The 25,197-nt window shown below is 41.4% G+C and overlaps 4 protein-coding genes across 4 annotated transcripts; 3 read left to right on the top strand and 1 right to left on the bottom strand.

The window, feature by feature from the left end:
- The first annotated feature begins 4,250 nt into the window (after window positions 1–4,250).
- On the top strand, window positions 4,251–4,778 carry LOC121169793 (keratin-associated protein 4-12-like). Its single transcript, XM_041000511.1, has one exon. It carries the CDS (start codon window positions 4,251–4,253, stop codon window positions 4,776–4,778), a length of 528 nt encoding a protein of 175 aa, XP_040856445.1.
- A 6,916-nt stretch (window positions 4,779–11,694) lies between these two features.
- LOC121169790 (keratin-associated protein 4-9-like) lies at window positions 11,695–12,255 on the bottom strand. Its single transcript, XM_041000509.1, has one exon. The coding sequence runs from the start codon at window positions 12,253–12,255 to the stop codon at window positions 11,695–11,697; it is 561 nt and encodes a 186-aa protein (XP_040856443.1).
- A 1,855-nt stretch (window positions 12,256–14,110) lies between these two features.
- LOC121169792 (keratin-associated protein 4-12-like) lies at window positions 14,111–14,656 on the top strand. The gene has a single exon (XM_041000510.1). The coding sequence runs from the start codon at window positions 14,111–14,113 to the stop codon at window positions 14,654–14,656; it is 546 nt and encodes a 181-aa protein (XP_040856444.1).
- An 8,061-nt stretch (window positions 14,657–22,717) lies between these two features.
- LOC121169845 (keratin-associated protein 4-11-like) lies at window positions 22,718–23,218 on the top strand. Its single transcript, XM_041000606.1, has one exon. The coding sequence runs from the start codon at window positions 22,718–22,720 to the stop codon at window positions 23,216–23,218; it is 501 nt and encodes a 166-aa protein (XP_040856540.1).
- Window positions 23,219–25,197: the final 1,979 nt, after the last annotated feature.

Below are 25,197 nucleotides of genomic sequence, written 5' to 3'. Positions count from 1 at the left end.
TAATTTCAGCAAGCAGCACACTTGGAGAGCCACTGATTTAGGGCTGTGATTCTCGACTGAATCCATAAGGAGACTCAACTGTGCTTCTAGATGTGGTCAAAAATTTTAGGCAATCTCCTTAAAACTGTAGAGCAACCTGTCTCTTGAGAACCCAAAACTTTCTTTCAGCTTTCCTTCCCTAAACCTCTCATATACAGTAAACTAGCAAAAATATGGGGCTCAGGACACCAGGTTGCTTCATAATACAGTTGTTTAAATCTTTCCTGCTCTGTACATACAAGCATATGAATATATGTCTATCAGCTGTTTGATAAGGAAATAAACTTGATAAAAATCTTGCTAGGGGCCTGGTACAGTGGCGTATTGACTGAAGTCCTTGCTTTGAATGTGCAGGAATCCCATATATGCACTGGTTTTAATCCCAGCTGCCCTGCTTCCTGTCCAGCTCCTTGCTTGTGGCCTGGGAGAGCAGTCGAGGATGGCCCAAAGCCTTGGGATCCTGCACCCGCATTCTGTTCTGGGCAGAGCTGTGGGTGAGCCTTTTGCTGGCAGATCTGCTCCAGTGGCTCTCAGACCACTGCTGCCCCCTCAGCTGCAGGCCTCACTGCTTCCAGCACTGTGCTACTTTCTCCTTCACTGCTGCATCTCCAGTTGCTCCTGCAGCAGCTGCTCTCAGACCATCTACTGTCACCTGAGCCCAGTCTGTGGCAAATGTTCCCATCATACCACTTACTATGAGCCAGTCTGGGTATCCTCACCTGTCCCTACCGTGTGTGCCTCCCCCTGCTGCTGAGGCCTGTCAGTGCCTGGGGAAATAGAGTCCTGTGTGCTAGCTCTTCTTCTGACAGGACATTCAGAGACAACATTCAGTTCCTTTAGGAAATGCCAAACATAAGCACATTCGTTGAAAAATTTTAACCACACTAGGTGTGTGGCACAGCACAGGACACCCATATCTCATGTCAGAGTGATGTGATAAGTTCTACCTCTTCTTCCCATCCATCTTCCTAATAATGTGCCCAGGAGGCAGTGTGATGGTCCAAGCACTTGAGCTCTTGCCACTCATTAGGAGATCTAGATGGAATTCCTGGCTCCTGGTTTCACTTTGGTACATGTTCAGCTGTTGCAGTCATTTGGGGGAATGAACCAATGGATGAAAGATATCTCTGTGTGTCACTCAGCCTTTAAAATAAACAATAAGTGACTCTGTTGTACTTCCATGTACATTCAACTAAGAGTTGGTTGTTATCCATGACACTTTCTAAGCGAAGTTCTAAGCTGTTGTACAACAAAATGAGCAGAAGTTGACAGAGTGGGCCTCACCCCAACAGGGACGTGGGTGTCCTTCCTAACAGTGTCACGCAGACATTGTCAGTTGCAGCCTATTCCAGGCACTCTGAACAGTTCTGTAAAGGACAGACCTGCCATTCCACACACCAGAATTAACAACTCTTTCCCTCTCTCCTACCTTCCTTTTTGACAGCTGTTAATTACAAGATGCAGACTTTGGTTTTAATATGATGTTTTACGAGCTACAGCTAAATCAAAGAATAGAGGTTTTATATGGTCTTCTCCATTTTAAAGGAGATGTGGCTTATAATTTTCTGCTTTTATGAGATCAGAGTCATGAAAGGAAGGAGACAGCATACTGAAACTGGGCAGTAAAAAAGGCAACTTTCAAAGGCATCAGTGGAGCTCAGGGAATGCAATAAGGGAAAGCCTGCCTCTCACCCTATCTGAAGGCCAAGGCAGTGACGTGGGAGTCCAGACCTGCTAGACTTTGAAGGAGGAGTAAATACAGGCAGTCAGGTGCAGTCATTACCTGTAAGAAAAGCTGTTGTACTCCCAAACACCCCATAATGAACTGGAGACCCTGTTGGAGAAAACCTACGGGGACACAAAATCACGAGTGGGAAAGCTCAGCTCAAATGGTGACAGTCTGGCCACAGCAGCTTTATTGAAATGCACAGTGAGGATGAATGCTAAGTGAAGCATTGAACAAGTCTCCTTCCTTCACTGGCCTTGTTGAAGAGGCATCTTTAAAATTCCTCAAGCCCATCAAGGAAGTAGACACTCAACGGTCTGGAGGTGACAGTACTGATAAGCAAACATCTAGGCAACAGTATTGATCCTTATGAACTTTTTAGTATTCCTGCCTGGCCAGTATGCAAGATAGGCAGTTCTCAAAGTGCTCAGTGATCAAATAAGGTAGTTTAAGCCAGTTGCTTCAGCTGTACTCAGTGTCCTTGAATTTCACATGCAGAGCAACAAGCCTGGCAGACTGCTGTTACATTGCAGACTCAGCAGGTACCTTCTTTCCGATGCCAGCTTCAGGGACTGACCAAGTGCAAAATACACTTCTAAAGCAGAGAACCCAGTAGAGATTTACGACTTTTCAACACAGACTTTTGAATGCATTAACATAGTCCCATGGTCTGTTAAGGACCAAGTTGGAGTTTCTTTGAGAGAAAGCATTTTGCTATTTCATAACAAATAAATGAGCTTATGTTGTTATTGTGTGATTATTATAATACACCATTTATAATATAATAGCATATTATAATGCCCTTTGGCACCCCCAATACTTAGCTTATCTTACTCTATCTCACTTCCACTTGCTAGATAATATGTAGCTCCAGAAATCCAAGAGTGTTTCGGCATTTCTAAAGCCAAATCAAAATTCAAAATAAACTGTACATAGCATACATATTACTTTATATTCCTGCTTGAAGGCTTGTCATAGCTCTTTCCTCCTTGTCCTATTCCTTCCAGGGCTCCCCCAGGTATCTCCTGCCTCTATTAATTATTTAATTAGTTCTATTAATCTCAACCTCTCCCTCTCTCACTGGTTCCCAAGTGAGACCTTTAGATGCATCACTTCCAGCATCATACTCCACAGTGATGTGCAGTCTCAGGTGTGTATCCTTTCTTTGAGTTCCCTTTCTTTCCACATCTTTGGGTAACTTGCACTCTCGGAGGTCAGTGTGTGTCTCTTCAAGGCCTTAACAAAAGTTTCCTTCACTAAACAGAGACGTCCTTTATTAAAAATTCATTCTCTTTCAAGCTCAAGTCTTCCGAGATGGGGGAACTCCCTATCGTGATGATGTTTGTCTTCTGGGGGCAGCTGAGAAACCAAAACATTTCACACAGAGGACGAGACAGTAGAACTGATGCAGCAGCACAGCACAGCCGAAGCACCATGGAGGAAGCTCTCTGCCTTGTGTGGGGGCCAAGAAAGATGCTGAAGGAAAATGGCATTAAAGTTTATGGGTAGAGACATCTAAGGGAATGCTGACTTCACAAGAGACCGCTCTATCCATCTGAGGGAAGCCCAAGAAGGAAATTAGTTCTTTCCTTGAAGAATGCTGCCTGAAAGCCTGTGGCTTTAAAGAAGTTTAGGACTAGAGTCATGATGGGCTTGGACTAAAAGAGCTTGAGGGGCACAGTTTCTGTAGAAGTACATATAAAGAATACATCACTTACATTCCCCTATGCATTTAAAATCAGCTTAGACATAAATGCTACTACAGAAACATTAATAATGTATAATTATGACATAACTGGATTTCAAATGGCAAATCAAAAATGAACATCCACATTATTCTACCTCAGCCTGGAGAATTCTGCAGATGGTAGCTGCCAGATCAACCCCAGACGACTCTCTGCTCCCTGAGGCACTGAGTTGCTGCTATCAAGCGGGAGTATGTCAGGGTGCTGAGGATCTATACAGCGTGAAGTGTCCTAGGAACTTCATCAGTTTCATGTTGCTCAGAACACAATGAATCTTGTACTTCTTCAGTTGTCACATTCAAGATGAGGGCTACCTTCTCTTTTCCTACTAGCATTCCATATGACGGAAACTTGCAGTTCCCCACCAGGGACCCCAGTTCCTTTCCCAGCCCGTATGAAGATGAGAAGCCAACAGGAGACAGTGACCCTCTCATTGTCACCTGATATTCAGAGGCTGAAATCATGTGCCAGTGAGATCAAGGAAGAGACAAGTGATGATTCATGTGGGAATACTGGGCAGCTTGAGAAAAAGGAAATAATTATTTTCAATATATTGGGAATTTTTATTAGAAAAACGCATTAATTGCATGTGTGTCATAGAAATAAAAATGAGGAAACACTCTTTTCATAATCACACAACCCCCTCAGCTGGGTATAAAAGGGGATGTTGTAAGGAGACTCTCAAATTCAGTAAACTCACTCTCCTGGAAACCTACCCAGAACCTCCATCCTCCGACAACATGGTCAACTCCTGTGGTTCCGTCTGCTCTGAGCAGAGCTGTGGCCAAGACTTCTGTCAGGAAGAGTCCTGCTGCCGCCCTACCTGCTGCATCTCCAGCTGCTGCAGGCCCCAGTGCTGTCGCCCTACCTGCTGCATCTCCAGCTGCTGCAGGCCCCCCTGCTGCAGACCCACCTGTTGCAGGCCCCAGTGCTGCCAGCCAACCTGCTGCAGACCCAGCTGCTGCATCTCCAGCTGCTGCAGACCCTCCTGCTGCAGGCCCCAGTGCTGCCAGTCCCAGTGCTGCCAGCCCACCTGCTGCAGACCCAGCTGCTGCAGACCCAGCTGCTGCATCTCCAGCTGCTACCGCCCCTCCTGCAGTAGCTCCAGCTGCTGTGGCTCCAGCTGCTGCCGCCCCAGCTGCTGCCCTGGCTGCTGCCTGCGTCCAGTCTGTGGCCAAGTCTCCTGCCACACCAGTTGCTATCGCCCAACCTGTGTGATCTCCACCTGTCCCCGCCCCATGTGCTGTGCCAGGCCTTGCTGCTGCTAATCCTGCCCCTAGAGATGTCCTCCTCCTGCTCCTCATTCAACACAGCGGCCAACTTGGGCACCTCCTAGATGACTCAGGACAGACCTTTTTCACTGACTGTCCATCTCCTGGCCCGACACAAGCTCTCTGCATATTGTCCTAAAGTATAAGATTAGGTATTACTGATAGCAAGAAACTAACAAAACGGCCCAAATTTTATACTCTATCTTTTCGTTTCTGAGTATTAACCCTTCTTATCTACAATGTGGACATTTTCAGGCCTGTAAGTTTGAGAGTGCCTGAGTCCCCTTATTATGATGTTTCTGTATCTTTTCCTTGTTTCCTTCTGAATAAACCTCCACCCTCTTGACTAGAAATACAATTGTCTTGTGTTTTTTGTTTTGCATTGACTGACCTCAGTGACTGGGAAATCACACAAAATACAACTCAATCAAGTTGCGAACTCTTGCTTTTTTTCAGGAAAATCCAAACAACCAGAAACAATAAAAAATGCACTGATGTTCCCCCAAAGCATGGAAGCGTGATGAAGATTTCTATTTAAGTTTTGTGAGGGGACTTGGAGGAGTAGAGTGACACCTTACCTTTTAAAAGCATGTATTTATTTGACACAGAGAGATGGGGAGAAGAAAGAGGAAGAAGGATAGAAGCTATGGCTGAGGCTGAGATGAGATCCAGGAACCCAAGCCATGTAGCCTACAATGTTGGCAGGAATCTAACAGCTTGGATCAACCCTTGCTGCCTGCCATGATCCACATCAGCAGGATCTTATTGAATTTCCTAAAATACTGTATTTAATTGACATTATGTGTTAAAAGCTTCTTGTTAACAAATTCCATGTAAAATTTGGGGACTGATCAAAAAAATTAAAGAACTTGGTTCTCCTATAAGCACACACTATACCCAAATTTTTATAAAATTTATTCTAGGGAAAAAAAGGTTTTAAAAGATTTAAAAATTTTTCGAATAGTAAAAGTATGAGAAATGCATAGCAAGCTCTATACTCACCGAATAGTAAAATGGCTCAGGCTAACCAGTGTTACTTCATCATTAATGTTTTTAACTTCCATAAACTCCCTGACACGAGCATCTAGGGACATTACATCTCCAGTTCACGTATGGCACAGAATTACTGGATCTGAGATGGTTGTTCAAAGCTGGTTGTACTCCTGCCTGCCCTCAACACGTGAGTGGCAGGGACTCCTGGTTTCCTGATCAAGTCATCGGTGACCTACGTGAAAGGGCACTCTTGTTCCTAAACAAGCCACAGCACTACAAGAGACTTAACAGGGACAGCCAGAGAAGGAAGACAACAACTAGGGAATTGAGAAGCACAAGATCCAAATGAAGAAGAGCGACTATCTGAAAAGCAAAAGGATACAGTTCCACTTCCAGCTGTGATGAAGTAGCTAGTATCAGATCTGACTATTCAGTGATGAAGATGATGACAGCTGGATACATTTAAGTTGCTGTCTATATAAATACTGAGCATTGACTTAAGTAGGCAGGGAATAAGGGACCATAATCTCAGCTGAAAATGAACACATTTCAGGTGGAAGAAAAATTCAAGTTGTTCTCTACAGCTTTTTTTCTGGCACTAAATATATATATATACATATATCAATGAGCATTCCAGAAAAAAGGACCAAATGAGTAAAAGCAAGGAGACGCTATCACAGAGAGTGATGATTCACATGTAGGTGTTGACACCGACCTCAGAATAACTGTGCTTCATATGTTTGAGATAATTTATGGAAATGTGAATTTCCTTAGAGAAGTGCAGTCTATAAAGAAAAAAAAACAGTCCAGCCAATATCCTGAAACTAAAAAAACTCAAAAACTAAAATAAAGAACTCAATATGTAAATTTAAAAGCATATTAGAATGGAAGAGTAGCACACTGGAAGTTGGAAACGTTCACACCAAAGTTCAAAGAGAAGATAAAAATATTTTAAGAAGAGCATAATGCACACAGCAGCATACATGTAAATTGGAGTTCCTGGAAGAAAGGGGAGAAGGTATCAATGAAGGGATTCTGAAAAGAAATGATTTAAAAATATGTCTCAAGTCACATATCAAGAATGTATTGAAGCTTAGAGAAGAAAAGTAATCTAAGCACATCACAGGCAGTTGTTGGAAATCAATGATAAAAACAAAATCACAAAAGCAGGAAGAAATTGATACAGCCATTATGGGAAACATCATGGAGACTTCTGCAAAAAGTTAAAAACAGAACTACCATATAAAAACCAGAGGGCTTATTTCTGAGTACATATCTGAAGACGTAAAATCATTTTCTTGCTAATACACACAAATTCCCACACTCATTGTAGCTTTTCTCATAACAGCCAACAAACAAAACTGGTTGTGTTCATCAGTGAATGATTGGATAAAGAACTTGTGGGATTATAGAAAATGGAATGTGATTCATCCTTCAAGAGGAAGTAGAACCTGCCATTGGTGACACTGCGCATGAACCTGACCAGGTGAAATAAGGCAGAAACAAAGAAATATACTTCATTATCTCACACGTGGAACCTGGGCAATAGACACCCACAGATGAGAGGAGAGAGGAGAAAGTGGAGGCAGGGAGCAGATAATGGTCAAAGGGCACAAATCGGCAGTCACACAGAGTAAATTCTTCAGATCCAAGTCCCTATGGTTAGGGACTATGGCTAACAGACTCTGTACCGCACACTTGAAACTTGCTAAGAGTATACACCTTAAATGTCCTCACCATGCACACACACATGAAACTACCCGAGGTAACCTTACATTGATTAGCTTGACTACAATTATCATTATGCACTTCTATCAAAACATAACGTTGGAAATGTCCAATGGACACCATGTTTAAAAGAAATAATGAAAGTAGCAGGATTAGAAGAAACAGCCTAATATTCCCCCCAAAGAACAGTAAGTTTGGAATCCAGCTGGAATGAAGAAAACAGAAAGACAATGAAAAGGCATTTTCAAATTGCAGGTTGAAAACTCTGCCGATTTAGAATCCTATAATCAGAGAAACAGGAGGGGTATGAAATAAAGCTATAGCCAAGAAAAGAAAAATGATAGAATATATCCACAGCCAACTGTCCTAAGAGAGAAAAAAATAAAGGGCATTAATCCTCCAAATAGAAGGAAAATACCACAAGGAAGCAAGACGTGGCTCAGGAAGGGGATCATAGGAAAGGTTATTTCTACACCACAACACTCCTCCAGCTTATTTTCTATAATGGCCGACGCTTCCATTACTGTTTCTAATTCTGGCTGCCACATAGACCAATTCACACATAGCCTCTGTCAACACCTTCAATTATTTCCATTCTTGGATGTTATTTTCCCTTTTCTAGGGATGGGTTATTTCCTTGTGGGTTCTACCACAGGTGCCTGCGCTTTCGTCCTGCGTAGGAATTCTCCTTGGGAAATCCTTACAATCTGTCGGTGGTTTCTTGAAGGGATATTTTTTCTTGTGTTTACTACTTCTCAATCTTGAGTTTTTCTTTTGGGGAAGTGACTTCTGTGCTATACTTTCTGCCTTTGCTTCTGATGATTCCAAGGACATCCTAGAATTTGCACCTGTTTCTCACCTTTAAAAACACATAGAATTCTTTTAAAAATACAAATTTCTACATAGAGTGAACATTTTAATCAGACTTGATTTCTTAGACTTACAGATAGGTCATATTGCTTAACCACATCCCAAACTGATTAGAGGCATTATTGAAGAACCCCCGAACTGTGTCCATTTGCCCAACATGCAGAAAGACAGTCATTGACATGGGAGTGGCGGAAAAATGTGGTATTTATTGCAAAGCACAGAGCAAGGAGCCAAGCAGCTATTGCTTAATCCCCAGGATCCCTAAGGAATTGGGAATACAGGTTCTCACAAGTTGAAATTGGGACTGAGAGGTGCATATTCAGCTTGTGTCCAAGTTCCTGGTTTATCACTGTAACACGTGACTTTCCTTTGATTGGTCAAGGAGGCCATACTCTTTAGGGAATTTATGATAACCAGGGGGTCTTCACAGGGTCTGTGGGTTACATGAATGCAGCAACTACATTCTGCCCAAACCTGGAATTTCCCTATCTGAATCACCCCAAGACAATATTGACCACTGAAGTTACTATTTATTGGAGAAGCAAATGACTCCTAGAGTTCAGCGATCAGAAATTTGTGAGGTCAGCAGGATCATATTCTCAAATCAGTGAATTCTTTTTGATAAATGGCAGGGCAGGATAACAAAGGAGACTGACAGGAGGCTGGTTCCTGCTTTTACATTATGAAGGTTTAGTTCCAAGAATATTAACTAGATGTATCTATGGCATAACACTATGGTGTTTTCTTGCATAGACCTAATGCAGATATCAATGGAACAAAATATTGATGCTGCTTCTCTAAAATGCATTGCAAGGAATGGGCATTTGTCTTGGTTGTTAAGACACCCAAATCTCACAATGGAGTGTCTGGGTTTGATTGCAACTCCAGTCCTGACTGCAGCTTTCCATGAACACCAACCTTGAGAGGCAGCAGTGACTGCTCAAGGAACTGGGCTCTTATCACCCATGTGGAGATCTGGATTGCACTGCTGGCTCTGACTTCAATGCCAGCTATTATTTTTTAAAGTAAAAAAAAAATACATTCCATACCCAAATGCTGCCAATTGTTCCAATGCTGTCTTGTGGAACATTTTCCATCTCCATTCATTCATTGCCTTAGATGCCATGTTCCTTTGGTTTCTTTAAATCTAAAGCTTTTACCAAAGGTGCCTTTGTATTAGATAGCTGACATTTTTTAAGTAAACAGCTCAGTTGTTACAAAGATTATTTCTTAGCTCCTGTTTAGCTGCTGTTTCCTCACCCTTGGATGTAGATTTAACAGGGATACAAACAAATCATGCATATGTTCAGTGTGACTTCTAGAGACACATGCCGGTTTGTTCGTTATGAATAATTTTGATCTCATTATTAAATGAGTGAACTCAAGCTACTCCAGAGGAAGGCTTAAACATATATCACAGAAATGAACAGAAACGTGTAGGGAAACATTTTGTAGTGTTCCAGTATCCTCCTCCTCATCACACTTTCTTCATATTTAGATCATTCCCTGTTGATCTTTTACTTGATCAAGTTCTATTTTGATAGTTATAATTGGTGATCTTATAACTTCATTATTCCTTCAACACTTACTAATTAACATTCAGCTGTTGTGAATAACCTTTTTTATTTTCTTCTTTATCTTAAATTAGTGTCAGGGCTGACTCGTGGATTTTGATGGATCAAAAATCCAAGTGTACACTCATAATCTCATAAGCGAATCAAATAATGAAGAACAGAATACCAGAAATCAAAGAAGAGCTGTAGTATGCATTTCTACTCCCAAATAAAGGTAGGCCCCTAATAAAACTTAGATACTCCTTGGCAAGAAAATGTTAAACTCTATCAGTGCTTATACCTCCAATGTCAAGACACATGTAAAGCGCAGAACACTGGAGTTGAGATTATAGACCAATGAGTAATCTGTCATAAAATACAGGGGACAATGGGGAGGAGAGAAAGCAGACAGAGGAAAATGAGGGACTGAGAGAATCCCTGTATATACAAAGCTGTAAAATAGAAAATAAGAATTTTTTAAAAAAACCATTGCAGTCATTAAGGACTGTAGCATTCATGTTGATCCATAATGGGCCGGTAAGGGTCACTTCCAGGTGACTGCAAACTGCTTTGTAGATTTCAGAACCATGGATTTCACACAGGAAATAACACTGAATGTGTATCTTCATCTCCTGTCCAGTGGGCATCCATATCTCCAACCTAGGTTCTCTTCTGCCTTCCTCACTGCACACAGAGAAGGGCCTGTGTCTTTCTGCCCACCTATAATTTTGGCTCACTTTTAACATCAAAAGTTACCTTGGCTTCATGAGAACAAGTCCATGAAACAGCATCATAAAGTGTATAAGGGTTCCATTTTCTCCACATGCCCTACAATATTTGCTAATTAAAAAAAATTTTAGTAATACCCATTCTGACTGGAGTAAGGTAATATTTCACTGCAGTATATATGCAATGAAATGTTATTTGGTAATAAAAAATAAAATCCTGCCATTGGCAATAATATGGTGGAACAAGAAGTCACTGGGTTAAGTGGAGTGAGATTCAGAAGGGCCAATGTTAATCTTTGTTTTCATGCTGGGAGAAAGAAGCATCATCTGAATGTAGAATAGTAACTGCTGCAGGATGGAAAGGGCATGTGGCAGGAGGAAGGTATGAGATAGGGGGAAGGTAGACACTGGTGCCAAAACAGGAGCAGTGAGTTCTAGTGGTCCCCAGCACAGTGGATGGTGAGCTCACATCAGCATGTTACGTATTTTATGAGCAGGTAGAAGAGAGGTGCTTGAAGTTTGGGAAACAGTGGTGGCTTAATTTGATCAGTATACTTAATATGCATTTGTTGATATGTTTAGTTGTTGAGTATTAATTTAAAAAAAACTGTTTAGAGGAATATTAAGTGCTCACTAACCTGACTTGATAATCACTAATTAGACATATATATTGCATCATGTACCCAGTAAAAATGCACCATTAAAATAATTAGACATAAAAATCTTAAGGAAGTAAAACTCATACATGATTTTTCATGTAGCAAAGTGTAACTTTATTTTGTCAGGATTACGGATATCAGGTTACAAAAGTCCTAGGAAGTAAGAAAAATTATTTCCCCAATGGTCAGGTTGAATGATGAGGTCTGTTGCTGGAATAGTCTGCCAGGGAATTTCAATTCTTTTAGACAGCCTGTCCTGGTTCCTCATTGAAATTATGAAACCAAATTCCATGACAGCAACCCAAGTCTACATGCCCTCCTGTTGAGCACAGACACACAAGAATCTGGACCTAGGGAAAGGGGTAGGCTTAAGGTAGCAAGATTAGCAGCAGCAAGGCCTGGCACAGCACATGGGGCGGGGACAGGTGGAGATCACACAGGTTGGGCGATAGCAGCTGGTGTGGCAGGAGACTTGGCCACAGACTGGACGCAGGCAGCAGCCAGGGCAGCAGCTGGGGCGGCAGCAGCTGGAGCCACAGCAGCTGGAGCTACTGCAGGAGGGGCGGCAGCAGCTGGAGACGCAGCAGCTGGGTCTGCAGCAGCTGGGTCTGCAGCAGGTGGGCTGGCAGCACACAGACTGGCAGCACTGAGGCCTGCAGCACGTGGGTCTGCAGCAAGAAGGCTGGCAGCACTGGGGCTGGCAGCAGCTGGAGATACAGCAGCTGGGTCTGCAACAAGTGGGTCTGCAGCAGGTGGGCCTGCAGCAGGTGGGCCTGCAGCAGCTGGAGATGCAGCAGCTGGGTCTGCAGCAGGTGGGCCTGCAACAGGTGGGCTGGCAGCACTGGGGCTGGCAGCAGCTGGAGATGCAACAGGTGGGTCTGCAGCAGCTGGGCTGGCAGCAGGTCTCCTGCTCAGAGCAGACGGAACCACAGGAGTTGACCATGTTGTCGGAGGATGAAGGTTCTGGGTGGGTTTACTTGAGAGTGAATGTTTTTGTTTGAAAGTCTTCTTGGCCTGTGTCTGTTTTTATACCCTGCTGAAGGCCTTTTGTCACCACATAATTATTTCCCTGTCATTATTTATCCTGCTGGAAAACTTCATCACTTAATTGTTTGATTCTAGTTAAACACTGGGAAAGAGAGGATATACACGCAGTGTGCACGCACACACATGTACATACACACTTCCGGCTATGCTCTCATGCTTCCGATTGCAACACTTACTCATGTCTTCCTTAGTGGGTGTCGTCTTTGCGCCTGGCTCACGACCTGTCTTCTATAAAGTCTGTGGCCCTTTGAAACTTTTGTTTTTGGACATATTCACTCCCATATTTACATTGCTCCCTGAAAATCAGCGAGAAGAGTTTTTCACACTGCTAAAGTATCTTTCCTTATGAAGGGAGCTTCTTACATGAAAAGAGAGTGAGCTCAGTGAGTTGCTTATTCATTTTTATTGAAAAGGAAGATCTACAGGGACAAGGAGGACCCAGCTCAATAGTGTAGCAGTTATGGTCCTCACCTTGAGTGCTCCGGGATCCCATATGGATGCCGGTTCTAACCCCAGTGGCTCTGCTTCCCATCCAGCTCCCTGCCTGTGGCCTGGGAAAGCAGTTGAGAACGGCCCAAGACTCTGGGACCCTGTGCCCACCTGGGAGACCTGGTGGAAGCTCCTGGCTCTTGGCTTCGGATTGGCTTGGCTCTGGCTGTTGCGGCCGCTTGAGGAGTGAACCATCAGGTGATCTTCCTTTCTGGCTTTCCTCCTGTCTGTATATCTGCCTTTCCAATAAAGATAAATAAAATCTTTTTTTAAAAAAAGAAGAAGATCTACAGGGATAAGGAAAGAGAGAGAAAGATCACTGCTCCTCTGGTTTACTCCCCAAGTGGCCAGAAGAGCTGGAGCCGGAGCTCAGCCAATTTGAAAATCCTTTAATCATATTCCCTCATAGTTTTCTGCTGGGAAAATATGACCACATCCTGGATCATTTCCTATTTTTTTTTGAAGAAATTTTAATTACTAAGATATCATTCTACTTTGCAGCTAAACATCTTCAAATGAAGAAAAATAAGATTTCCGTAGAGTATTTAGATCGCCTAGGCTGGTCTTTGTCACAGGACTGTCTCTGCTATTCTGGCTTGTTTGTCTTCTCAAGAGGTCGTGATTGTGTGAAAAGTGAGGGCAGGTCCTGGAGAAGGCCATGTAGTCTATTGGAAACGGGCAGACTGCAGGTGGCCAGATCACAGCCAAAAGTCCTGCTGAGCTCCATCAACTGTTCCCATGCAGAAACGTGGGCTCTGGGAAAAGCAGGCTTGCTTTCATTAATGCTTCCAAATGTGCATCGCTCCTTTCAAATGGTATTTACTGAGCATTCATAGTGGACCCTGTTATAGGTACTGGAGTAACATCAAGAACCAACATGCACAAAATCTGCTTTCATGGAATCTGCGACACTTGTAAATATTCAGTAATAGACTATCACATGACAGCTCCAATTTAAGTCACATAGGGCAGAGGTGGAAAGGTGGAAATGGTTGCACATGGTTTGGGAAGATACAATGAATCACAACACCACAGAAAAAGGAAATGAAGCTTTTTCTAGACATGGGCACACTTAACCTGACAAACATAATTATAACATACTAATATGAATTGATTTCCTAGTACAAAAAAAAACAAGGAAGGAATAATCATGGTGACATCAGCTATTTAAGAGTATATAAGGGGTCAGGAGTAAGGAGAATTTCAAACTCAAGAAACTCACTCAAACTCACTCACAGAACCCTACCTCTTCCATTGACACCATGGTCAATTCCTGCTGTGGCTCCATCTGCTCTGAGCAGAGCTGTGGCCAAGACTTCCGCCAGGAAGAGTCCTGCTGCCGCCCCAGCTGCTGCCAGACCTCCTGCTGCCGCCCTACCTGCTGTATCTCCAGCTGCTGCAGGCCCCAGTGCTGCCAGCCAACCTGCTGCAGACCCACCTGCTGTATCTCCAGCTGCTGCAGACCCTCCTGCTGCAGACCCAGCTGCTGCAGACCCACCTGCTGCATCTCCAGCTGCTGCAGACCCTCCTGCTGCAGGCCCCAGTGCTGCCAGTCCCAGTGCTGCCAGCCCACCTGCTGCCGCCCCAGCTGCTGCAGACCCAGCTGCTGCATCTCCAGCTGCTGCCGCCCCTCCTGCAGTAGCTCCAGCTGCTGTGGCTCCAGCTGCTGCCGCCCCAGCTGCTGCCCTGGCTGCTGCCTGCGTCCAGTCTGTGGCCAAGTCTCCTGCCACACCAGCTGCTATCGCCCAACCTGTGTGATCTCCACCTGTCCCCGCCCCATGTGCTGTGCCAGGCCTTGCTGCTGCTAATCCTGCCCCAGCCCCACCTCTTCCTTCATCTCTGTTCTCAGACACACCTTTTTGTGAACTGACCCTTGGGATCCATGAAGTGGAGTTGATGCTGCTCAGCTAAATTGGGACTTCAGATTTTAAGATTTATGATAGGCCCACTAACTCTGAATGCATTCTAGTCCCCATCCAAATTCTCCACATTAATTACTGCCTTCCATGCAAACATGATTTTGCTTATGGAATATGATCTATTTTATTGACCTTACTAATTCTCCCTTATTCTTCTTAACTTTTGGGCAGCCAAACCAGCAAGCTCAAGGAGTCAAAGATGAAATTTTTATTTCTACATTACAAAGGCCTATCATCCTTCTCTTAATTATCACTGAGGTTGTTCTTATGATTCTTATGTTCCCAATTTTCTCGTGTTGTATCTCTATGCTGAAATAAACCACCACCTTCCTGTATGGAAAATTCTGTGTGATTGTATCTTCTTTAAGACATCCTGTCTGGACCATTGTGTTTTGTCTAAACGCAGCATGACCTTGTCCCTCTCACTCCCTGTCCCTGAAAGGCAGAGACAGCACAGGGTTTGACACTGTGTTCTCCCATCTCTCTTCATCATTACACATACATAACAAAAGGGAGATGGAAATGAGGGAGGGAGAAAAAGGAGGAAGGAAGGAGAGGCAGAACATTATGTTTTTAAAACTGAGTATCTGAAATACGTAAAATCTGTTCCCTTTATTTAATCTTTTAAACATTTTTTTTTTATTGTTGCTTACATTGTATTATGTAGTACAGTTTTATAGGCGCTGGGGATTCCCCCCACCCCTCCCATACCCCTCCCCCCATGGTGGATTCCTCCACCTTGTTGCATAACCATAGTTCAAGTTCAGTTGAGATTCATTGCTTGCAAACACATGCCTAGCATAAAGTTCAGTGTCTTATTGTCCAGATAAGTTCAGTGGCCTCTTGGGGAGACCTTCTATGGTCTGAAGATAGGTCTAACAGAGTAAAGATCCGGTCAGTTAAAAGCCCCAACAAAGAACAAGAAACATGTCAAAGAAAAAAGTTGTAACTCCCTCCACCCAGAGAATGTCTGATCCAGTAATGGGAGGCTACACTCCAAAGAGTTTGCGAAACCCAGTGATGGTGCCCTTGGCAGAAGGCACTCGCCCATTGGGAGACACGCGCCATCCAACTGGCCTCTTCTGTGACGTCAGTGGCTGTGGAGGGGTACTGCCTGCAGTCATCATTTCATCAGGCAGGACAAAATTGTGATTTTAGAATCCTATTGCTCCTCCGCCATTTGTTAGCTGAAATATTTCTGTAGAGTACGTGCATCTGTGTGTGGTTATTCTCAAAAGTAGTATCATGGGAGAGCCAAAATAAATATTTTAACATCCTTCCTTTATTAGACTGGGTGTCTCATCCAAAGGAGACTTAAATACAAGCTTTTTCTTTTTCAAAATATCTGTCAGTATGAACTTACAAATTTCAATGTACTTATTGGTAGATCCACCTGTTCCAGTTTGCATTCATATTAGTAGTGTCAAACAAGGAACTTTTAGTTGGTCTCCAAATACTTTTTAACATGGATCTAGTAGACTCTGAAGGTTTTCTTACTTTTTAATGTAAAAGAAAGCTTTGGTTCATCTACTCCATGGAATACTACTCAGCTATTAAAAAAAACAAAATGCAGTTCTTTGTGGCTAAATGGGCACAACTGGAAACTATAATGCTAAGGGAAATGAGTGAATCCCAAAAGATTAGATACCACATGTTTGCCTTGATTTAACCTGTAATTTTTGTATGGTTGTTTGTTATTTTTTGAACCTGTCATTGATACTGTCTCAACCCAGATGTTTCGAAGAATGGAACTTGCATTATTTTTAACATATTGTTTACCCAATACTATGTAAATTAATTCCATAATGTTGTATATTGATACTGAGGCCTTGTTGGGGCTTTTAACTGACCGGACCTTTACTCTGTTAGACCTATCTTCAGACCATAGAAGGCCTCCCCAAGAGGCCACTGAACTTATCTGGACAATAAGACGCTGAACTTTATGCTAGGCATGTGTTTGCAAGCAATGAATCTCAACTGAACTTGAACTATGGTTATGCAACAAGGTGGAGGAATCCACCATGGGGGGAGGGGTATGCGAGGGGTGGGGGGAATCCCCAGCGCCTATAAAACTGTACTACATAATACAATGTAAGCAACAATAAAAAAAAAAAAGATACTCCAGATATATTGGGCATTCCTTCTTCAGACATAATCAGAATTTCTGAAAAAGGACTCAGTTCATTTACTGGAAAATGGTCTTAAGTATCATAAATGGAAATGTACAATGGTCATCAATACTAAAATTATTTTCCAATGTCCATGACTACAGAACACTTGCTTGAATATATTTTTACTTAATTACATTATGAGTTTATACTGAGAACTGCAGGGTTTTCACTTTCCCTTATATATCTTATTTACAAATCTTTGTTTTGTGCTTCATAGACTAGTTCCTCAATAAGGTTTCCATTTTCACAATAATCTTGAAATAACAGGAACAAGCATATGGTTCCTGAAAACAAACATATGATGTTTTTCAGACTTTTGGTTTTTGTTGTTTATCTTGGGATGGTTACTGACGCTAATCTTATCTCTCTATAGGTCCCATTGTTGCTGTTTTAGTGATTATCTGACAGATTTAAAAACTTCAAATTTGTTTATAATTCATGCAATGGGCCAAAGCTAAAGCTACAGGGTAAGGCATATTCAAAGAAATCTTATTTGTACACTCCATTTCCCCAACTCAACGAAGTCAACTTTTTAAACACAAATGACAGGATCCCAGCTCAACATGACTGCCACTATTTTGGTAGTAACTGTTATCTTCCCCTCCAGTTGACCCTGGCCATCAACCTAGACTCTATGGGATAAGTACAGCCATTAAGAAAATGCATTGCTCTGATGATTCCTGGAATGCCTCTTACAGGTGTTCACATTTCTTGAGAAAGTACAGGCATATTCTAGTTGGTCGCAGGACACTTTGGTCTAACTTTAAATATGAATCCTTTTTCTCCTGGAAGGTCCAAGAAAGGATTCTTTCACCTTGCTGTGATCCAAGATAAGCTCTCCTCCACAAATCCTTAATAAATTGAACTCCATGTAATCCTGGATGTGTATTTCTCTTTCTTTGGTCTGTTAGTATCTTCTGCCTTTGGTGAAAAATTCTTTTATGCAAGTTTTCTTTGAGGTACAAGTTAACATTGAGAATTGCATTGTTTTCATTTAAATTCAAACAAAATTGATGTACAAAAAAAAAAAAACTACATACTTAAAGTAGCACACTTTGATGTTCTTCCTCTGTATATATTCATGAAAGTGCCATCATCACCACAACAAAATCCTTCATTTTATGTTCAATTTCTTCTCATTCCCTTTCCTCAGGCAAATATTGATCAGTGATCAGCTGCCACCAAAAATTTGCTTGCATTTTCCAGAATGTTATATAACTGGAATTATACATTATGTAAGTGTATTTTCTGGCTTTCTACCTAGTATAATTATACTGAAACTCAAGTTGTCATGTATGTTAGTAGTTCATTTCTTTTGATTGCTCAGAAATACATCATTGTAAAGAATACATAGTTCATTGATCCATTTACATGCTGGTAAATTTCTAGATTTCCCTATTACAAATAAAGTTATCATGAACATGCGTGATCCCAAAAGGACAAATATTATATGTTGTCTCTGATATAAGGCAACCTTCATGCAAAATACAGGTTCAATAGATACATAGGCAAACGTGTATCTACATATATTTAGCTGGAGGAACTGTATATTGGAGGTAAGTGTACCATGGGTGAAGATACATTGCAACATGTATCTATTCTTCTGAATAAAAGATGGACTCCCAATGAAACTGTTAAATATATCTTGGCAATAGAATGCTGGACTTTCTATCATTGTCCGTACATACAATATCATGAAACTTTTAAATAGAAGAGTGATGGATTTGTGACTGTTGTTGAGGGACTATACTATTGTTCTAAAATAGGAGAAAACAATGCGGGTTGGGAGGAGGAAGGATGGGGAGGGTGGAAAGAGAAATCCCTGAATCTAAGGAACTGTCTCATAAACAAATAAAAAAAATTTAAAAAGAACATGTGTGAACAACTAATCTTTGTTGAATATAAAACTTTATGTGGATTAGTTAGGTCATATGATAGATCTATCTTTACTCTTTTAAAAACTGTCAAACCACCTTACCAAGTGGCTATATCAAGAATCTCAATGGGTCCACATTACCACTATTGCATAGTCCCGTCAATTTTGACCATTTCAGAGGTAACACAATAATGTTACTTCATTATGTCTTTTAATTTGAAAGTTCCAAATTGTTAATCATGCTGGTCATCTTTTTGTGTTTTGATTTGATGTCTGCATACATTCTTTGGTGAATTTCTATTAAATATTTTGCTCATTTATTTATTGGGTTGTCTGTATTATTATTATTGTTGTTGATTGATAAACATTCTTCTATGCTCTAAACACAAGTCCATTGGTGGATATATGTTCTATAAATATTCTCCCCAAGTTTGTAACTTACATTTTTCATAAGAATCATATTTTAAAATTTATTTTATTTATTTGAAAGGAAAAGTTAAAGAGAGGGATAGAGAGAAGTAGAAGAGAGGAGAGAAGAGAGAGAAACAAAGGAGAGAGATTTTTCATCTGCTGGTTCACTCCTCAACGGCCATAATGGCTGGGGTTGGGCTAGACTGAAGCCAGGAGCCTCACCCAGGTCCCCCACATGCGTTCAGGGGCCCAAGTGGTTGCGCAATCTCTCATTACTTTCCCTGGGATCATTAGCAAACATCTGGATACGAAGTGGAGCAGCTGTGATTTAAACTAGTGCCCATATGAAATATCAACATTAAAGGCAGCAGTTTTACCTATTGTACCACAACACTGCCTCAAACAATGTATTTTGGGAAGTAAAAAGGTTTGATTTTGATAGAGCCCAATTAATTGGTTGTCCTGGGATGCAGCTAAGGTGCTTCATAGTTGAATCTTTTTTAGATGTGCTTTCTTTAACTATCTTATTGTGTAAGAATACTCAACATGAGATTTACTCTCTTAAAATTTGAAGTGTTCAAAACATTATTGTTGACTATAGGTACAAGGTTTACAGCAAATCTCTAAATTAATCTTACCTAGCTGAAACTTTATGTTCATGAACTAATGGACTTCTAACTTTATGAACTGAGAACAGAGCAGACCTTACTCTAGGACAAGGTGTTCCTCATTCCTGAGACAATACTCTGAATACTCTAACCAATGACCAATAAATCACAAGGTTTTTGCTCTGTCTCATGGAATTACAAAGTATCTGAAGCATCGTGTCATCAACAAGAATTGCTCTTCTGCCTAGTAATCACCTCATTTGTTTGCTCTTTTTGAGACAACCATATCTGGCTATAAATGATAGTTGATGTCTAAAAACCAATGTTATGCTTTTTTTTTTTTTTTTTTTTTTTGCTTCTTTAATTATCTCAAGAAGCAGGATTAAGTCCAGTTCCTGTAGTTCTATCTTGGCTGAATGTGGTAGTCTCTTTTTCTTATGTTTCATCTCCACTTTCATCTCTTATCCTAGATTTTTAGGCATGATGTAGAATGTGCACCACATTTTTCTCCACTTGTTTCATCATCTGTTAACTACATATCTTGAAAGATCATTTCATAATAGCCTATAAAATACCCTTGTTTTTTAAATGGAATAGTACTCCATTATAGGACTGTCCCCTCATTTATTCACTTTCATCCTCTAGAAAGATATCTAAGTTGTGTCCAGCTTTGTCTTATTTTTATAAGTAGAAGTATTTTGAATTGTCTTGGGATACATCTTTTCATAGTTTTGCCTGAATATAGCTGAGATAATCTATGGAAATGGGATGGCAGGATCAAGGAATAATGTTGCCTTGTACTGTAAAATCCTAGAAAGACAAGTATGAACATGTCTATTTCTATCCTATCTCTAATAGAAAATGTTGGTAAATTTTTAATTGTTGACAATCTAACTGGTGAGAAGTGATATCCCACACAATTTCATCTCTCTTATCATGCAGTGAGGAAATACTTATACTTTATTTTCTCATTAGGCATATATCCTTTCTAATATATTTTATGAGACTTTTATATATAATTTTCCCTAATCTAGAGAAAGAATTGGGAAACAGCATGCAGGAGGGGCACAGAGCTTGCAACAGGGTTGACTAAAAGTGATCTTCACCAAGACACATGATAATCAAGCTCTCTTCAGTTGAGTATAAGAAAAAGATTCTTACATGTGCACATGAAAAAAAATTAACTGACATATGGAGGGATGCCACTTAAATTCACAGGAGACCTCTCACAGGAAACTCTATAGGCTGGAAGAGAATGGAGTGACCTATTCCAGATTCTAAAAGCAAAAAGTTGTCAGTCCTTGATAACATACTCAGCAAAACTTTCCTTTGTCTTTGAAAATGAAATAAAATTCTTCCACAGTAAAGAAAAGTTAAAAGAATATGCCTCTTCCAAAGCTACCCTATAAAGGACACTGACAGATGTTCTCTTGACAGAGAAGAGGAATAGCACCCACCAAAACAAAAGGCAAACGTGAAGATCATCCCAGTAAAATAACAACAGATGACTAAATTAATGAACAATCCTCTGCTAGAATGACAGGACCATATTACCATGAATTCATATTAACCCTGAATGTAAATGGCATAAACTCATCAAGCAAACGTCACAGGTTAGTAGACTGGATTAAATAAACAAAACCTATCTATTTGTTGCCTATAGAAGACATATCTCACCAACAGAGACCAGTGGGAACTATACCTCATGGATTTTGATTTTTTAGTTTAGTTTCATCTTCAAACACTACCTTCCTCATTAAATTCTTCACTGACTTATAGATCATACAATAGCATCATTTTCTTTAATTAGATAAAAATGATGCCTATGTCACTGGGTCCTTGTGAGGTGTAAACAAGATGAAAGTTATAGAAGACTCAGAAAATCCCTAACACACTGTAAGCACTCAACGGACTAATAGTGTTATCTCATTTTCCTTTGAAATGTAGAGATTGAAGTCCCCAATTGTTTTTAATTTATTAGTCACACAACACTCCTAATCTGGTAGTTGCTAAATTCTTTCCAATGTCTATGACTTAAATGCCTATAGGATGCAGATTAAAGCTTAATCTTTTGTTTCTGTTCCAAGCAAAATGCATTGCCAACAGACAATAGCTCAGAAAGGAGAAAATATACTTTCACAATACGTTAGTTACACATGTTGACATAACAAAAATAGAAGTCAACATGCCAGATTTTGGTGTTATTTTGATAAGGACCTTATCAATAATTGCATAGCGATTGTATAAATATTCATTATGCCAATGTTTTCTTTACTATCTGATTGTAATGAATCCTTGTTTCAAACAACAGATTAGGCAAAAGCAAGACAGACAGGAACTGCACCAGGATCTTGACATCTCATCCATCATCCAGGAAAGCTAAAGGTATCATGGTTTGTCTCATTGCACACATACCGTTCCTAGACTTTGCAAAGATAGGTCTTTAATTCTGTTTTCCTACCAACATTCCTTAAGACTTGCCTTTCATCTTAGACAGAAGAGGAGAATTAATCATCACAAAAATTCTCAATAAGCTGAAGAATGAACATATATGAAATCCAATGAAACAGGGTCATGTGATGGGCCATAATTAGACAATACCTAGACTGAGGAAGAACAGAAACTGATTCACTTAGGGTCACCAAATTGGGTGGTTTCTGATTCAACGGGAAAAGGAAATGGGGCGTTCTATATTCAGGAACATTTGCCTGAGAACACAGGCCTTAATTTGCTAAATGATTGTCTACTGAATAGCAATAAGACCCTTCACATGACACCACAATTTTCATTAGGGTATAAAAAGCAAGAGACAGTGCAAGGAGAGGTCATTCTGCAAAGTATTACCTTCCTGAAAATTCAATCAGAACCTCCAACTTTTGACAACATGGTCAACTCCTGCTGTGGTTCCGTGTGCTCTGACCAGGGCTATGAGCAAGGTCTGTGCCAGGAAGAGAACTGCTGTCGCCCCAGCTGCTGCCAGCCCAGCTGCTGCCGCCCTACCTGCTGCATCTCCAGCTGCTGCAGGCCCCAGTGCTGCCAGCCCTCTTGCTGCCGCCCCACCTGCTGCATCTCCAGCTGCTGCAGACCCTCCTGCTGCAGGCCCCAGTGCTGCCAGTCTGTGTGCTGCCAGCCCACCTGCTGCCGCCCAAGCTGCTGCAGACCCAGCTGCTGCAGACCCAGCTGCTGCATCTCCAGCTGCTGCCGCCCCTCCTGCAGTAGCTCCAGCTGCTGTGGCTCCAGCTGCTGCCGCCCCAGCTGCTGCCCTAGCTGCTGCCTGCGTCCAGTCTGTGGCCAAGTCTCCTGCCACACCAGTTGCTATCGCCCAACCTGTGTGATCTCCACCTGTCCCCGCCCCATGTGCTGTGCCAGGCCTTGCTGCTGCTAAATCTCTGCTTTGCATGCACCACATCCTACTCTTCACCCCCATTGTGGGAGACCTTCTTTCAAACGCCATGGAGTGCTCAAGAAGACAGATCTCTTGCATCACGAGCAAACGTCATTGCTTGTAATTCTGGGTTCACTTTGACTTCCAATTCCCTCTTTTCAAAATGAATTCACTGAGGATCTCCCAATAAATGAACAAAGAGTTACCAATGCTTGTCCCCTTGTCTTGAGGACATCTGTTCACCAGACTAAAGAATTTCAGAAGTGACTCCATCACATGCAGAAATACAAATTCTGAATTGCAATCCCTCTAAACTTTAAAGACCGAAGAATTGTCTCCCTTTCTGTTTTCTGCAGACTTTTTCTACCTTGTTATTTCCATGCACAAAAATAAATCTCCATTTTATAGGCACTGAATTTGACTCTGTGTGTATGTGTGTGTTTTAAAGACAGGTATTTATTTGGACTGGGGTAACTGTGTTTTGCTTGTATTTGCAGAGCTGACAGCACACATTAGATAGCCTCCCAAATTAGCTAGGCATTTAGTAATTCTCCAGGATTGGTAAAAATCATGTTTGTAACAACAAGAAGAAGGTTTTTGAAAGTCTGAACACCATGCATGTGGTTTCGGGTTAGGATGAAGCATTATTATTTTTTTTTTAATTCTCTGTCTTAATCTCTTCATCTTTCTTTCCCCCTCTTTCATTCTTCTAATAGCATACTGGCAATTAACAATATCATCACATGATTTTTTAAAATAGCATTTTCAGACTTTCACTGGTAAAAGTTTTCAAAAGGTTTTCAAGTACCACAGACTAGTTCAAGTAAGACATACACATTTAGAAATTCTTAACGTTCGTCATATGTGCTTTGTATGTGAAATTAATTTTTTTAGAAGGGTAGACTTTCTAACATCACAAATGTGTGGGCAAGAGATGGTTCTGCAGAATGCATATTTTTTTCTGCCGAGAGCAGGTGCTCTCAGTTTTTTCTTCACGTGCACAGCAGATCTGCTAAGTCCTGGGGACCTTCGGTAAGGAGCTCATCATGCTACACAGAAGGCTGGCTTCAGGGCCAGGCCAGTGATGTAAGCGAGGGCAACAGACTGGGTGCAAAACCCTAGGCATTGCTGGAGGGTGAGGTGTATTTTTTTTTCTAATAAACCCAAGGTCCTGTTCCTTGTCCAGGATGAGACAAAGATATCCACATCTCTCTCCTCAACCAGGGTGGTCTCAACCAAGATCAGCTTAGCCATCCACTGAGGCTACTAGCACTTTGTATTCTCCCAGTGACCAAACCTCCTCCCTCTATCCCTGCTTCCCCAAGTATAAACTTCAAGGAAACATCTCAGCATCCCTCTGGCCTGGTAGTCACAAGCTCTGTGTGCTCACAGAATGCCCAACCTACTCCAAAAACCAATTTTACATTCACAACAGCTAATTGGAGAGCTATCAAACGTATATTTAATACTCAGTGTATGATAGAAACAGAGCTATTAATATGGTAGGCCAAAAGAAAAATATTTTAACAGATTCTATATACTGGTCATGAGTTTTATACTAATCACACTTATTCCTACGGATTCTATATCATTTGTGCACAAATACATGGCTTGAAACAGTTTAAACAGCAGGGACTGGCATAGTGTCATAACAGGCATATCCTCTGTCTCCTCGTGCTGGCATCGTATGATTACACTGGTTTGTGTCTTGGCTGCTCTACCTCCTCAAACAGCAACGTGTTTTAGCCTTGGAAAATCAGTGGAGAATGGCTCAAACTCTTGGGACCTTACACCAACATGCCAGACATGCACAAAGCTCCTGACTCCTTGCTTTGGAACAGCCTGGGTCTCGTGATTGAAGCCATTTGGGGAGTGAATCAGAGGATGGACAATACCTCTCTTTTCCTCTGCCTCTCCCTCTCTTCTATATTACTCTGAGTTTCAAGTAAAATACTACAACTTATTATTTAAGAAAATGT

This window comes from Ochotona curzoniae, unplaced genomic scaffold, assembly GCF_017591425.1.
Source record: "Ochotona curzoniae isolate NIBS_2020 unplaced genomic scaffold, NIBS_Ocur_1.0 scaffold_2453, whole genome shotgun sequence".
NCBI classification, from domain to species: domain Eukaryota; kingdom Metazoa; phylum Chordata; class Mammalia; order Lagomorpha; family Ochotonidae; genus Ochotona; species Ochotona curzoniae.
The sequence above is the reverse complement of the archived record's forward strand: the minus strand, read 5'-3'. Positions and strand labels throughout refer to the sequence as shown.

Bases quoted from the DNA above. Each gene is read 5' to 3' on its own strand.
- LOC121169793 (XM_041000511.1), top strand. From the start codon at position 4,251: ATGGTCAACTCCTGTGGTTCCGTCTGCTCTGAGCAGAGCTGTGGCCAA.
- LOC121169790 (XM_041000509.1), bottom strand. From the start codon at position 12,255: ATGGTCAACTCCTGTGGTTCCGTCTGCTCTGAGCAGGAGACCTGCTGC.
- LOC121169792 (XM_041000510.1), top strand. From the start codon at position 14,111: ATGGTCAATTCCTGCTGTGGCTCCATCTGCTCTGAGCAGAGCTGTGGC.
- LOC121169845 (XM_041000606.1), top strand. From the start codon at position 22,718: ATGGTCAACTCCTGCTGTGGTTCCGTGTGCTCTGACCAGGGCTATGAG.